Here is a 16,300-nt window from a genome sequence, read left to right as displayed (position 1 = left end):
CCATCAGCCCAGGCTGATTGCATGTGGTACCGGAGGCAAAGGCAACAGCTTGATGATCACAGTAAAAATGTTTTTGTTTTCAGAATTTTATGTAATTTTTCTTTTTTTGTATGATCCAGCTACCATGCATAGGTTTTATTTCCTAGTGATGTACCTGATGTGTAGCTTCAATTGAAACCCATTGAAATATTCTTGCCTACATACAGGCCGATGCAATAAGACCTGCGGGAGAGCTGTGCTCCGAGGCAAGCGCCCGCTCTCCCGACGCGCGTCCAAGCACCTCTCCTGGGCACGCGATTTTGTATTTAAATTAGGGCCCGCACTAATGAGGTGCTAGGGACCCTAGCGCGTCCCTAGTGCCTCCTTATTAGCAGAAGCGGCGGCTGCCAGTGGGTCTGACAACCGCTTAATTTTACCGGCATCCGTTTTTGAGCCTGCTGACTGGCAGGCAGATTTTTTTTTTAAGTTTTGGTGCCTCCGACTTAATATCGCTGCTTTCCCGGTGCTTTCTATAGTTGGCAGGCATTAATTTCTGAGTAAAATGTGCAGCTTGGCTGCACACTTTACTTTCAGTATTCCGGGGTAATAACTAATAGGCTCATCAACGTGCATTTGCATGTGATGAGCGCTATTACTTTCGGGGGGGGGGGGGGGGGGTGGAGGGGGGTTGGCTGCGTGTTTTCCACATGCTATTGCCCCATACAGTATAAGGGGTAATAATAGCGCATGTAAAACACGCGGCCAAACGGGGGGCTAAATGGTGCGCTCAGCCGAGCACACCATTCTATATAGGCCTGATAGAGTGGAGGATGGGTGAAAAAGCAGCAGCCTGCAAGATATGGAGGTCTGGAGGCATACAGGAGGTGAGTGAAAACAGGCTGATTCCATTCCAACAATGGGGAAGTGATAGGGTGAAGAAATGGATAACTGGTGACCTGCAGGGTGGTGGTGATGAGTAGGTGCTGTCGCTCTTGTGGAAGATGGACAGATACATCAAGCTTGCCATATCTGTTTTAACTACTTCAAGGACAAAACCTCAAAATAAAGATTTTACAGATATACATTAGTAAAATAACTCTTTCCAAGTTAGCTAGAGTGTTTTTGTTTAGAGGGCAATTTTCTGAAGCCATTTACCCAGGTTAAAAGGGCTTCCTTAGCATTCGGGTAGGTCAGTCCCAACGAGTGAGATATGCACCTCTGCCAGCAGATAGAGATGGAGGAAAAGCTGATGTCAAGGCTTTGCGGACATTTCTACAGGGCTGGTCTTCTGAAGCAGCAGTGCCTACTAAGGTAGCTCCGTGCACTTTGAGTGCTCCTCCACCTGTCTCCATGGTCAAGTGCCATGGCGTAGAGTGGTCTGACAGAGTTCAAATGCTGGTCGATCAAGATGAAACAGATGATGGGAGTGGCTCTCCTGATGAATAAGGGGGCATTCCCCCAGATTTGGAGCCATATAAAACTCTTCTCAGTTTCTTTCAGAGATGAGTTGCTGCATTTGATATCTCAGACTCTGAAGACCCTCAGCATGGTAGGGCCTGATTCCTTGGGGACACAGAAGGATCCTATTTTGGTCACCCTGCACAAAGCTTCTTGTTTCTTTCCCCTCTTCGATGCTATCCAGGAGTTGATTGGTATGGAATGGAGTGCGCCAGAGGTGTCTCTTAAAGGGGGATGCATCTTGGTGGGTTTATACCCCTTGGACCCGCAGGCCAGAGAGCAATTGCGTAAACCTAGGGTGGAATCTTTAGTATGTTCTGTCATGAAATGTACCACCATCTTGGTAGAGGAAGGTGCAGCACTGAAGGATGCTCAGGATAGGAGGATTGAGGCTATCATGAAGTAAGCCTTTGAGACGGTGACAATGAACTTGCAAACTGCTTCTTGTTGCACCTTGATAGCTCGGGCTACCTTGCATCTTTGTCAAGAATCTAGTGGCGCTGGGTTCAATCTTGGACCTATGGTAGAATCGGGGGCCACCTTCTTGGCTGATGTGAGCTGTGACTTGGTATGCACAGCCGCCAGAGGAGATGTTTCAGTTATTGTGGCCTGGTAGCAGCCGTGGCTATGCAGCTGGTCCACAGATACTACTTCAGAGCCCAACCTTGCCAAGCTCCCCTTCAGACTTGCTTTTGTTTGGCAGTGAATTTGAAAAAATGGCAAGTAAATGGGGAGAGACCCAGGTCCTTCAATTGCCAGAGGACAAGAAACCTGTTGCCTGATCTTTTTGGGTGACTGGCCACTCCCGAGACTACCAGCGTTTTTGGCCTTATAGGGGAGGTTCTTCCCAGAGATCCCATACCTTTCGCAGGTCCAGTACTTTCACCCCCAAGGTCCTCAAAAGAATGTGGGCTCCAGAGGTGGAGCACCTTGGTCTTCACAGTAAAGGTTTGTGGGCTCACCTTGTGGTGCAGGAGTTAAGTGGTCACCTATCCCAGTTTTATCACAGGTGGGTCCAGATTACTTTGGATAAATGAGTTCTCAAAGTGATTCAGAATAGGTATGCTCTAGAATTTCTTTGTATTCCTCCAGATGTCTTCATGGTCTCACCATGCAACTTCCCTTAGAGGATAGATGTGGAAGTGACATTACAATGGCTGTTGAATCTGAAAGCATTAATTCCCCTTCCCAAAAATCAGCAAAATACTGGCCAATATTCCAATTATTTTGTATGCCTGTGAAGGCAGGATCGTTTTGACCCCTACTGATTCTCAAGGGCATTAACCGTCATCTACAAGTTATGCATTTCAGGATGGAAATGGTGCACTCTTGTCATAATGGCTGCCCAAGCAGGGGAGAACCTTATGTCTCTGGATCTGACTGAGGCGTATCTGCATATTCCCATCTGGCAGGAACATCAATGGTTCCCCTGATTTGCTGTCCTGGAATGTCATTACCAGTTTCAGGCCTTGCCTTTCGGACTAGCTACAGCACCTAGGACTTTTTCCAAGGTCATGGTCATGGTGATGGTAGCGGTGGCGGCCCATCGCAAAGAGGCCATTCTAATTCACCCCTATTTGGACGGCTGGTTGATTCAAGCCAAGACATTGAAAGAGAGTCTTCACACTTCCCGCAGGATGGTTTCCTTGCTACAGGAACTAGGCTGGGTGGTGAATCTGGCCAAGAGCAATTTGCAGCGGTCTCAGACTGTACAGTATCTCGGGATTTGATTCAGTACCAGGCAGGGCCGAGTGTTTGTTTCTTCTGGAGTCTCTGATCCACACGTTAATGCTGTGAGTTTGATCCCTGAGGAACTTTGTTCGTCCGACAGTTTGGTCTTATCTACAGGTCCTGGGGATGATGCCTGCCACATTAGAAGTGGTTCCCTTGGCGAAGGTACATATGTGCCCTCTTCAGCGCACCTTGTTTTTTCTTGGAGTCTGCAGTCGCAGAACTAGGTTCTTATGGCCTGGATTGGCCACTGTTGGAAACAGGATGCTAGGCTTGATGGATCCTTGGTCTGACCCAGTATGGCATGTTCTTATGTTCTAACTATGCTGTGAGGTTGCTTCTTCCGTTAGACATGAGATCCCAGTTGAACTGGTGGTTATATGCATCCCATCTCAGGAATGGACTTTCTCTGGTGATGCCGGATTGGTTGGTACTCATGAGAGATGTGAGCCTCCAGGGCTGGGGGGGCTCATTGTCAGGAGTTGGTGGTGCAAGGGCACTGGAATGCAGCAGAGCGGTAGTGAAACATCAACAGACTTGGAGGCATGAGTGGTTTGGTTTGCATGCCTGCGGTTCACCGAGCAGCTAGAGGCTCAGTCAGTCTGCATAATGTCCAAAATGTGACAACCGTGGTTACATCAATCAAGGTGGAACCAAGAATCAACAGGTGTCAAAGGAGATAGATGTGCATGTGGTCTGGGCAGAGCAGCATCTCCTAAGCATACCCACCTCGCACATTGCTGGAAAGGACAATAGAGTCTGTTTTCCTAGGTAGGAGAAACTTGGACTCAGGAGAGTGGGAGCAGGTGAACAAGGACTTTCTGTTCCTACTGAACCTCTGGGGCCTACTGGATCTAGACCTGTTGGCAACCTTCAACACGCAAAGGTTCCACGCTTCCAGGCGGGACCCAAAACCATTGGGCATCAGGGCTCTTGTTCAGGAGTGGCCACGTGGTGCCCTGGCCTCTGGTAGTCAGGCTGGTCCAGAAGATTGCAAGTCAAGCCAACACTGACCTTTTAGTGGCTTCGGATTGAGCTCGGAAGCTGTGGTATGCCAATCTCCAGAGACTTCTGGTGGGTAGTCTCCTCAGGCTCATGTCTTGGATGGATCTGTTATGTCAGGGACCCATTCTGCATGAGGATACAGGTTGATTCTGTCTTACAGTGCGGCCATTGAAAGGGCTCTATTGTTGAAGTAGGGTTTTTCGCATGTGGTAATTTCCACTCCTCTTCAGGCCTGGAAATGTTCTACTTCTCTAGCCTATGATAGAGTTTGGAGGGTCTTTGAGGCTTGGTGTTCTGAGCAAGTTATTCAACCACTCAAAGTGGATATTCCATTGATTTTGGAATTTTTACAAGACTGCTTAAGGGTTTGGCCCTTAACATCTTGAAGGTTCAAGTTGCAGCCCTGGCTTGTGTTAGAGGAAGAGTCAACCCAGAAGTCTCGTTTTCTGCCGGGAGTTAAGCATCATTTTGCCCCTGTCCCCTCTTGCGGGTTCCAGTGCCTCTGTGGGACCTTAATGTGGTCCTAGAGTTTTTGGCAGGTTTGACCTTTCGACCGCTGCCTACTCTTTCCTTGTGGCTGCTTTCCTTGAATACCAGTTTTTCTGGTAGCAATAAGAACATAAGAAATTGCCATACTGGGTCAGACCAAGGGTCCATCAAGCCCAGATCCTGTTTCCAGCATTGGCCAATCCAGGCTACAAGTACCTGGCAAGTACCCAAACACTAAGTAGATCCCATGCTACTGATGCCAGTAAGAGCAGTGGCTATTCTCTAAGAAGACTTGATTAATGGACTTCTCCATGAACTTTATTTAAACCTTTTTTTAAACCCAGCTACACTAACTGCACTAACCACATCCTCTGGTAACAAATTCCAGAGCTTAATTGTGTGTTGAGTGAAAAATAATTTTCTGATTAATTTTAAATGTGCTACTTGCTAACTTCATGGAGTGACCCCTAATCCTCCTATTATCCAAAAGAGTAAATAACAGATTCACATTTACTCGTTCTAGACCTCTCATGATTTTAAAGACCTCTATCATATTCCCCCTCATCCATCTCTTCTCCAAGCTGAACGGCCCTAACCTCTTTAGCCTTTCCTCATAGGGGAGCTGTTCCATTCACTTTATCATTTTAGTCACCCTTCTTTGTACCTTCTCCATCACAATAATATCTTTTTTGAGATGCGGCAACCAGAATTTTACACAGTACTCAAGGTGCGGTCTCGCTATGGAGCAATATAGAGGCATTATGACATTTTCCGTTTTATTCACCATTCCCTTCCTAATAATTCCTAACATTCTGTTTGTTTTTTGACTGCCGCAGCACACTGCGCTGACGATTTCAATGTATTATCCACTATGATGCCTAGATCTTGTTCCTGTTCAGCATGTCTGGTCTCTGAGCTGTAAGCTATTTCCTGCCATGAGCCTTTTCTCAGTATGACTCCAGGTGCAGTTCAGCTTCAGACTGTGCCTTCCTTTTTGCCCAAAGTGGTTTTGGACTTTCATTAGAATGTCCATTTCTGAGCCTGCCTTGGACAGGGACAGAGATGAAACTGAGTACCGCCTTTTGTGTGTGTTAGATGTCAAGCGGTATTTGGACATGACTAAGACTTTGCAGAGGTCTGATTGCCTGTATGTGCTCCATGGTGGAAGTAAGCGGGTAGCACCGGTAACGCGGGCAACAATTGCCCTCTGGGTTGAGGAAGTCTTTATGGCAGCCTATGTAGCTGCTGCAGTTGCCTTACTGAAACAGATTAGACCACATCCACGAGAGCTCAGGCAGTATCGTTGGCGGAACTTCGTTTGTTTGCCTGCTGAAATTTGCCAAGCGGCGACATATTTACACACCTTTTCCAAGAACTACCGCTTGGATGTTAGGGCTAGGGAGGACACCGTATTTGTGCAGGCAGTATTGACTGGACTGCTGATACCCTCCCGACCTTTTCGAGATTTGCTTTGGCACGTCCCGCTCATTGGGATTGACCTACCCGAACACTAAGGAAGGAGAAATTACTACTTACCTGATTTCCTTCCCTTTAGTGAAGGGTAGGTCAATTCCAGACCTGCCCTTTGCTACCAGTGTTTGAATTGTTGTTAGCCTTTCTTAGGGCGAGCTATGCAGCATAGGAGTCTTGCTCTTCGTTGACAGCTGGTAAGTGCCTTCACTTGCCCTTAGCCAAAAGGAGGAACACATCTAGCAGAGCTCAGTGTTCCTATTGGTTGAGAAATATGACTGGTTGCCTGTTGCTAATAATGTTCGTGTATAATCAGTTTTGTCCACAGTTTGGCTTTTCCAGAGAATACTGGCGGGCTGATGTCTGCAGGACTGTATAGCCATGACGACAGCTTTTGCTCTGTCTGCTGGCAGAGGTGCATAACCCACTCGTTTGGGATTGACCTACCCTTCACTAAAGAAAAGGAAATTGCCAGGTAAGTAGTAACTTCTCCTTTTTGACAATTGCACTGGCTGCACTGGTTTCACAGCTTGTTGCCAGGGTTGGGTCAGGCTCGGAGAAACAATGTGCATAGCTTTTCAGGGGTGGAGGCCAGAACAAGAAGATGGAAATTTCTGCAGGTACGCTTTACCTGGGGCAACTTTCATAAGGAATGTAGATGACTACTTTCTCTTTGAGAATGGGTGCAGAGTTGGCAGGGAAATGTACCTATGAACTTTACAGCTACTTTAGGTGTTTGTGTTTTTGTGGGGTTTTTTTTTTTTTTTTTTAATTGCCACTCTTAAAGCATTACTTATAACCTATGGAGCAACATATATTGGATCACGTAGAATCACAATAAACATGATTGCTGTCTCACTTGGCTATTGTCCAGCCATACATTAACCATCTTCACTGAGCTACTTGTTCCCCATTTTAGGTTTTGGAGGTTGTTTAGATATTATCGTAGATGGTGTGGCCCTGTTGAATGAAGCAGGCATTGAACCCAGCAGCACTCCCATCCATCACAACTTCATTGAGACGGAGCAGCAGCTGGCTGAGAGCTTCACTTACTTCTTCCTGCCTGGAGCCGCATCTGAGTAAGTGCTCTGCAGCCTGATGTTAACAGTGGCATGCTGATTATCTTGATATGTTCTTCAGGGAGGAGGCCTGGATTTTGTGACACTGTAGTAATATCTTAACTCATACATAAGGCTGTTGCATTTGTGTGGGGAAGGGGAGAGAAAGTTGGTGGCTTCTGGCTGACATTTTACATGCTGTTACATGAAAAAAAACAAAAAACTAAGTGTGAAAGTAGGATGGATTCTTTCATATGTCAGATGGCAGAAAGATCGCCTAATGTCTTCTATTAAAGCAAACCTAACTGTGCATTAGTTTTATGGATGTTTTATAATATTGGCATTTACAATTATCCTTTATGCATAATTCTTAGAACATTATCAAAATGCTGATTGAGCATAGTCTAGTATTAAACTTAGCAGACGCGCTGACAGAGCTTACTGTGCTTGATAAGCTGCACGTGATCTATTGCCCTCTTCACAGTGGGCAAAATCAGTGCTGTTTACTGCATTCATAGGTGCTCTACAGCGTAGTGCACCCACATATGCTAAACCAGTGGTCCCCAACCCTGTCCTGGGTGCCCACCAGCCAGACGGGTTTTCAGGATATCCACAATGAATATGCATGAGAGAAAATGTGCATGCACTGCATCCATAACAAGCACATTTTCTCTCATGCATATTCATTGTGGATATCCTGAAAACCCGACTGGCTGGTGGGCACCCAGGACAGGGTTAGGGACCACTGCGCTAAATAGGTAAATAGCACCCAGACTGATACTTAAAAGAATTTGCAATGGCTGTCTGCTAACCATGAAACATGTTAAGATGATGGCAGCATGTTTGGTTTTGTCCTTTTGGGTACCTTTTTCTTTTTAATGAAACACTAACACATCCTTTTGATTTTCAGCCTGATTTTTTTGGTTGAAAATATTCATTTCTCTTGTTTGGCAAGACAGATGGTGTGAACGTGTGAGCTGCTTGTGGGCAGTGGCGCTCCAGTCAGATTTGTCTACAGCTGCCCACCAAATAAAAAGCTGGGATGAGTTTTTTTTATTTTTATTTTCCCCCCTTCCCAGGCGCTATGTTTCCAATGAGACTTTGTTCAGGATGCTGGTGGGTGCCTCTAGGAGGCTGCCAGAGATGCGCTGGTCGCTGGGAGGGAATGCTCCTGTCATGGCCAACCGTCTAGCTCGGGAGGGCTGCAGTGTTCTTCTTGGAGGGCGTCTGAGTACTGACCAGATGAACGTTCTTGCTGAGCACATCACAGGTATGTCGCTCGCAAGGTAAGGGAATGTTGTTCCGAGACTCTTTTTCTGTTTCTCTGCTAGTGCTGCCTTCTTACATTGCTGCACAGCCTGCATGGGGAGACCTTGTTTAAAACCCAAACTGGATTAAGTATTGATTTTGTCAGAATCAAAAGTTGAAGATGACAAGACCTGACATGGCCTCTCAGAAGTGGTGGAGACCAACACTGTAACAGACTTTGAGCATGCTTGGGACAGATATATGGTGGGCATTGATTTAAAAAAAAAAAAAAAAAGGGTTGATTAGATAAGACATGGGGGAGGAGGGAGTTTGTGTTGGATTGGATATGAAAATTTTATGTGCATGTGACCAAAGTGGGATGAATCTCAACTGGGCAGACTGTCATTTATTAGGTTACTATCCTTACATTAACCCAGGAAGTATTCAGCATTTGATTTCTTTGCATTTCTATGATTGATTTTTTTTTTTCCTTGTTTACCTGGTACTTCCTCCTTCCTTCATGCAGTGTCCCTGTGCTTCACAGCAAGAATTCTCTCAAAACTGAGTACATTCTCCAGGTTTTTAAAAACAAATTCTCCACAGCTGAAAGGAAAATAAGTGAAACAGAATATCCAAATTGAAGGTTAATCCTCCTTCTTTTCCTGTATAGTGGCTGGGGAGCCAGTGGATGATGCAGACATCCATCTGATTTTGGAATATCCAACTGGTGCCAGGTGGGGAGATTACATCGCAGGGCGAGCCAACAGGTTAGTTCATATGTATTTTCAGGTTAATGAATCATAAGAGGGCTCATCAGATAGGATTTTCTTCCACTGCGGTCACCTCCTGTGGATTCTCAGAGAAATTGGCGATTAGCAGTGGGGAAGATCTCCGGGAAGGGTCAGAGAGACGCCAGCAGATTGCTTTTTAGTAGGCCCCGAGTAGTCTAGGTGGTTGTTTGCAGTAGGCAGACAGAACTCAAACCAATTAAATTCAGGTTTTGTCTTATCTAGGCTATGTTAATGCTTGGCACCATGCAGAGCAACATGAGAGAAACACATCTTCTGTTCTCATTTCAGGTACATAGTGCACAGTGATGATCACAACCCCATGATAGATTCTCTGGAGGATTTTGCCTCTCAGCTGCACAGTTTTAAGCCAGCACTCTTAATTATTGGTGGCCTACAGATGATGGACAGCTTTCCATTTGAAGCAGGTGAGGATCTGTCACAGACACTGTATGGTACAAACGTTTATCATGGAAAGGGGGGTTTTTGGTTTTTTTCATTTTTGTCATTTGACAAAGCTGCTTTATCCATATTAATCTGAATCCATTCCTATAACTCATTGGAAATACAGTGGCCTGTAATTTAAGGAAATATTCTCCAGTAGTTAGTAACTCTTGTTCTATGTCAATAGCATGTGCTATTTCAGTCTTTCAAACATTTGTAGAAGCCATGTATGAGTTAACCTCAAATTGTCAGGGTAACTGAAGAGCGCTTCAGACTGGTTGTCGCTTCTTAGGGAGGTTGGGATTGTTGCCAGTGTACATTTTTAGAAGTTCGTGTCCTACCACTTTGAATGTTCCCTTAACAATGGGTCTTGTTCGGCATGGACACATGTTTAGACTCTGAGCAAGCTGTGCGGTCTTTGTCAGTGATGTGCTGTTTGAGAACATACAGCTCGTATATGTGCTGTACTGTTTAGTAGCTGTTTGTTTTTTCATTGGCTCTGATCTATATATCTGAATAAGACACTTATGCCTATATACCATTACGGAGTTCAGATATATTTTATATTTATACAAGCCGTAAAGCCCGTTAAAACGGGCTACATCCCTCTCTCTCACCTCCCCCTCATTCTCTCTCCCCTCACTCTTCACCACCCTCCCTCTCCTCTCACTCAGTCCCTCCCTCCCACTCACTCAGTCCCCCCTCTCCCTCCCACTCACTCAGTCCCACTCACTCAGTCCCCCTCTCCCTCCCTCCCACTCAGTCCCTCCCTTCACCCGCCTCCATTTCCTTCCGACGCCGTACTCGCGACTCCTCGCAGCCCACACCCACCTCCATTTCCTCCCGGCGCCGTAAGCGCGACTTCCCGCAACCCTCACCCGGCTCCATTAACTCCTTCCGCTCCTGCCGGCAGATCTCGGGGGGGGGGGGGGGCGCGGGAGTGACCCCCCCCCCCCCCCGAGATCTGCCGGCAGATCTGGGGGGGTGTCACTCCCGCGCGCGCAGCAGTGACCCCCCCCCCCCCCGAGATCTGCCGGCAGATCTGGGGAGGAGAAGTAGCGGCACCGCGCGCGCGCGGCGCCGCTACTTCTCCTCCCGCTCCTGCGGCCCCACCGCCATTTTTTTTTTTCTGACCGACGTCCTTGCCCGCACATGCGCAGTAGAGCTGCGCTCTACTGCGCATTTGCGGGCCGTCGGTCACAGGCCATTTATAAGGTAGATTCTGTAAGCATACCCTGATAGAGGAAGATTAACCATGAAATATCCAGTTAGAAATAACCTAAATACTTGCCATTTGTGAGTTTGTTTTTTGTTTTTGTTTTTTGCTTGTTTATATCTTATTTACTCCGTGCAATAGTGGTGGATTTTTTTCAGCTGGTGACCAGGAATAGATAGGATTATGGTTGACAAAACGAAAAGAATTAGAAGAAAAACTTATTAAAACAAATGCTATCTTTGAAAAGTGGTGTCCTTTTCCTCAGAACGGCTTTCTTTCCAGTTTCCCATCGTCCTTGACCTTGAACAGACTGTTCAGCTGTGAGTGCTGCTCATTCTGTGACCTTGGAGACTTCTTGCTCTTCTCTTGATGTCACCTGTACACCCCATTCCACCCCTCCATCCCTGCCTTCTTAAACCCTTATCAATTCAAGAAAACTAAATTCTCTCATTTTACTCTCTAGTTTACTCTTCTTCAGACTCATGAAGCAAAATAAAACCTGCTATGAATCCCAATAGCAGCAACATTGGAAAGTTCTTGCATTGATCCTCACTCGACTATGTTCAATTCTTCTGACGTTTGATTTCTCTTTCTTCCTCATAGCAATTTACCTAATTCCAATGTCATAGAAAATGTATCCATGCTTCTCACTGTATCCAGTGCTGTAAGAGTATGCAAAAATTCCCATTTTAATTTCACCACTAGTTTTATGAATATGCTACAGAGGTCACGTATTCATGAAACTGTTTTCATAGACTTCAGGTGGGGAGTTTCTACACCAAAGGGGAAAGACTTGCCAAATTGTGTTTCCACACCGAGTAACTTCCTTTTAAATCATAAAAGGAAGGTTTTGTCACTATAGTAAATATCTTTGTATCTTTTATTTCCTGTTTCATCAAAGCTAATCCCATTGCATCAAAAACATAGAATGTGCTGGCAGACACAGCTTGCAAAATCCAGCCAATCCACCTGTCCTCTGTGCTACAACAATACTGCAGATCCTACCTGATTTCTGGCTTTATCCTCATGCCCCCATCACTAAGGATCTTTTGTGTTTTTTGCATTTCATTACTATGTATGCCTCTACTTCTTCCCTGGAGGCTGTTCCATTCATCCTCTTTTCCTTAGGTTAAGAGCATAAGAACATGCCATACTGGGTCAGACCAAGGGTTCATCAAGCCCAGCATCCTGTTTTCAACAGTGGCCAATCCAGGCCATAAGAACCTGGCAAGTACCCAAAAACTAAGTCTCTTCCAAGCTATTGTTGCTAGTAATAGCAGTGGCTATTTTCTAAGTCAGCTTAATTAATAGCAGGTAATGGACTTCTCCTCCAAGAACTTATCCAATCCTTTTCTAAACACAGCTACACTAACTGCACTAACCACATCCTCTGGCAACAAATTCCAGAGTTTAATTGTGCATTGAGTGAAAAAGAACTTTCTCCGATTAGTTTTAAATGTGCCCCATGCTAACTTCATGGAGTGCATCCTAGTCTTTCTATTATCCAAAAGAGTAAATAACCGATTCACATTTACCCATTCTAGACCTCTCATGATTTTAAACATCTCTGTCATATCCCCCCTCAGCCATATCTTCTCCAAGCTGAACAGCCCTAACCTTTTTAGTCTTTCCTCATAGGGGAGCTGTTCCATTCCCCTTATCATTTTGGTAGCCCTTCTCTGTACCTTCGCTATCGCAATTGTAGCTGAAAAGGTTGCTGTTCATGAACTACAAGAAGTCACAGACAGAGAGAAAAATAGCTTTTCCAGACATTGTTGCCTAAGGGAAGCGGGGAAAGTAGTCAGGAATGCAAAAATTCAAATGGAAGAAAAAATAGCAAATACAGTGAAACAAAGCGAAAGTACCTTTTATAAAATGTTAGTGACAGAAGTAAGTGCAAAAATGGCATTGTGAGTCTTGCAGATGGGGAGGAGTATGCAGAGGCTGAGGAAAAAGCAAAATTGTTTAACAAAATATTTGTTTGGTGTTTACTGTAGAAGCGCTAGTGACCCTTCAGGACCATTTAAAACGAGCACAAATAATATTGGAAGCGAGTTAAAGCTCAATCGATTTTTCAGAAAAGCATTTGCGAGTTGCTAACTAAACTTAAATAAGACGATTGGGACTGGGATATATCTTAGGGCACTAAGGGAGCTCCACTGCATCTTTAGAGTAGGGATTAGTTCTAGAGGATTGGAGATGGGCAGATATGGGTCCTAAACTTCCACTTCTATGAAAAGAGGAGGCTGGGAACTACAGAACGGTTATTGTGAGCAAATTAATGGAATCGCTGTTAAAACAGAAGAGAGTGCAGTTTCTGGAATCCAATGGATTACAAGACCCAAGGCAGCATGGTTTTATTAGCATGGTCCAATGTAATCCAATGGATTACAAGACCCAAGGCAGCATGGTTTTATTTTCCCTGTCCCCCACCCTACTCATAACCAAGTCATATTGTACATATTGTATATAGGCTATATGCCATTTCTATATACCCACATCTAATATTTAATTTTAATTTTATTCATATGTTACAATGTTCCTTATATTTATTGTTTAATCAACTGTTCTCTTGTTACAATGTAAAATAGGGCAGTTCCGGCTCTATTCAACCTGTTTTCTGGAAACCGATGTGATATCTCGATCGAATGTCGGTATACAAAAGAAATAAATAAAATAAATAAATAAATAGAGATAGACCTTGTCAAACAAATCTTATCACTTTCTTTGGTTGGGTGACCAGACAGTTGGATCAAGGGAGAGTGCTAGATGTATACTTGGGTTTCAGTAAGGCCTTTGACTCTATTCCAATTAGGCGACATACAAATTGAATGCACTTGGTATGAGCCCTAAAGTGATTGACTAGATTAGAAACTGGTTGAGTGGAGTTGATATATGGTAGTGGTAATTGGTGTTTACTCCAAGGAGGGGGACATTACTGTATACCTCAGGGACTGGTTCTTCTGAACATTTTCTTGTGACATTGCAGAAGGATTGTTAGAAAAGGTTAGTCTCTTTGCCAGTGCTCCCAAAATCTGCAATAGGGTAGACTGCTAGGAAGGTGTGTAAAAATGAGGGATCTAGTGAAACTCGGGGAATGATCCAGGCTCTGGCAGCTAATATTTAATGGCTACAAAACCTAAGGGAGAGGTACTATATTGGGGTGAAATTCTAAGGTCAAAAGAAGAGTGGGGTCTGGGGGGTGATTGTATCTGAAGATCCTTAAGGAGGCCAAACAGGTGGATAAAGTGATGGCAAAAGCCAGAAAAATGCTTGTCTGCATTGGGAGAAGAATGGTCAGCAGAAAAAGGAAGGCAATATTGCCCCTGTATAAATCCCTGGTGAGACCTCATTTGGAATACCTGGTACACTTCTAAAGACAGCACCGTCAAAAGGATATAAACTGGTTTGAGTTGGTCTAGAGCAGTGGTTCTCAACCCTGTCCTGGGGACCCCCCCAGCCAGTCGGGTTTTCAGGATATCCACAATGAATATGCATGAGAGAAAATTTGCATGTTATGGAGGCAGTGTATACAAATTTTCTCTCATGCATATTCATTGTGGATATCCTGAAAACCCGACTGGCTGGGGGGGTCCCCAGGACAGGGTTGAGAACCACTGGTCTAGAGGGTGGTCCATGGTGTTCGTTCTAAAGCATATGGGGGACAGACCTTTTAAGATCTAAACTTGTATACCCTAATTCAGTGGTTTTCAACCAGTGTCGCCACACTTCCCTGTCCTCTGCCTGGGCTTAAAATGCTGTCAGCCTGGGCGGAATGCAGCAGGACAGCTGGAGTCAGCGGTATCGGCATGGTCTCTTCTTCCCGCCCCCCCACCCCCCTGCAGCCCGGAAGAGGAAGTGGTGAGCATTGGGTGCGTGCATGGGAAGAAGAGACCATGCTAGTGTGGTCAGAATCGGCCCGAAGAAGAGAGGCGTGGTCTGAAGAATGTGCAGCGCGGCTCGGAGGAAAATGAAGAAGAGCGTCAACCCCCGTGGGACTCCTCCTCCTCGAGGGCTGAAAATGAAGGAGGTTAGGGTTGGGAGGAGGCTGCTGCTGCCGCTAGTTCCGGGGGGGGGGGGGGGAGGGAGGGAGGGAGAGTGAGTGAATGAGCAAGCATGTGTGTTTGTATGTGTGATTGAGAGCCTGCCTGTGAGAGAGAGAGAACATGAATGTAAGTTTATGATTGGGAACCTGTATGTGTAAGTTTGTGATCGAAAACCTGTGTGTGTGTATGATTGAGATCCTTTGTGTGGGAGAGAGATCATGTGTATATATGATTAAGAGCCTGTGTGTATAAGTAAGAGAGAGAGCATGTGTGTCTGTATGATTGAGAGCTGGTTTAGGTGAGAGAGTATGTGATTGAGAGCCTGTGTGTAAATGAGAGAGAGAGCATGTTTGTAAGCATGTGAATGAGAGTCTGTGTGAGAGAGACAGCATGTATGTGTGTGATTGAAAGCCTGTGTGTAAGTGTGAAAAGATAGACCGCATGTGTGTAAATGTGTAATTAAGAGCCTATATAAATGAGAAAAAGCATGTGTATATGTGAGTGACTGTGAGAGCATGTGTGTGTAGGTGTGTAATTGAGAGCCAGTGTGAGAGAGAGCGCTGGTATATGACTGAGAGAGAGGAGACAGTTCCAAGCAAACCACCCCTCCTTCTGCTAATTCAAAACAATTTCAGGACACCTGGATATCAAACGTTTCCAGGTATGTAGAGCAAAAACATTTTTGTATCCTTATTTTTCATTACTGGGTCTTTGTGTCTGCTATTTTGAAATATTTTATTGGTATCTAGAAATTTTTTATGAGTTTTTAATTATTGGATATTCCACTCATCAGCTGTTTAGAAATGAGGTAGATTTTCAAAAAAATACGCGTGCGCGTACTTCTGTTCGAGCCATTGGTGCGAACAAATGGCTCGATACGCGCGTAGCCGAGCGTATCTTATAAAATCCGGGGTCGGCGCATGCAAGGCTGCGCAAAATCGGCAGCCTGCATGCGCCGAGCCGCACAGCCTGCTTCCGTTCCCTCCAAGGCCGCTCCGAAATCAGAGCGGCCTCGGAGGGAACTTTCCTTCCCCTATCTACCCTACACCCCAGCCCTACCTAAATCCCCCCCTTACCTTTGTTGGGCAAGTTACGCCTGCTTGAAGCAGGCGTAACTTGCACGCGCCGCCCGGCATCCCCTGGCACAGGCCGCAGTGCCGGGCGACTTGGGACCGGCCTCCCCCGGACAAGCCCCGGGACTTACGCGCGTCCCGGGGCTTTGCGCGTGCCGGCGGCCTATGCAAAATAGGCGCGCCGGCGCACAGGGGTTTTAAAATCTACCCCAATCTGTTCTTTTTGATTGTATGGTTTTACATTTCTTGATTTGTTTTATAAGGATGGGTGATGTTTCTTTTTTCCTTTATTACA

General features: G+C 45.4%; 1 protein-coding gene across 1 annotated transcript in view; it reads left to right on the top strand.

Moving 5' to 3' along the window:
* LOC115087096 (ADP-dependent glucokinase-like) overlaps positions 1-16,300 on the top strand; it is a 45,357-nt gene that overhangs the window by 11,656 nt on the left and 17,401 nt on the right. Inside the window, exons 2-5 of the mRNA XM_029593825.1 lie at positions 7,052-7,211; positions 8,270-8,460; positions 9,109-9,205; positions 9,518-9,654. Coding sequence (XP_029449685.1) covers positions 7,052-7,211; positions 8,270-8,460; positions 9,109-9,205; positions 9,518-9,654 — 585 coding nt within the window. The remainder of the gene's footprint in view (positions 1-7,051; positions 7,212-8,269; positions 8,461-9,108; positions 9,206-9,517; positions 9,655-16,300) is intronic.

The sequence above is a fragment of the Rhinatrema bivittatum genome, chromosome 3 (genome assembly GCF_901001135.1).
Source record: "Rhinatrema bivittatum chromosome 3, aRhiBiv1.1, whole genome shotgun sequence".
Lineage (NCBI taxonomy): Eukaryota > Metazoa > Chordata > Amphibia > Gymnophiona > Rhinatrematidae > Rhinatrema > Rhinatrema bivittatum.
This window is presented reverse-complemented; position numbering and strand designations above follow the sequence as displayed.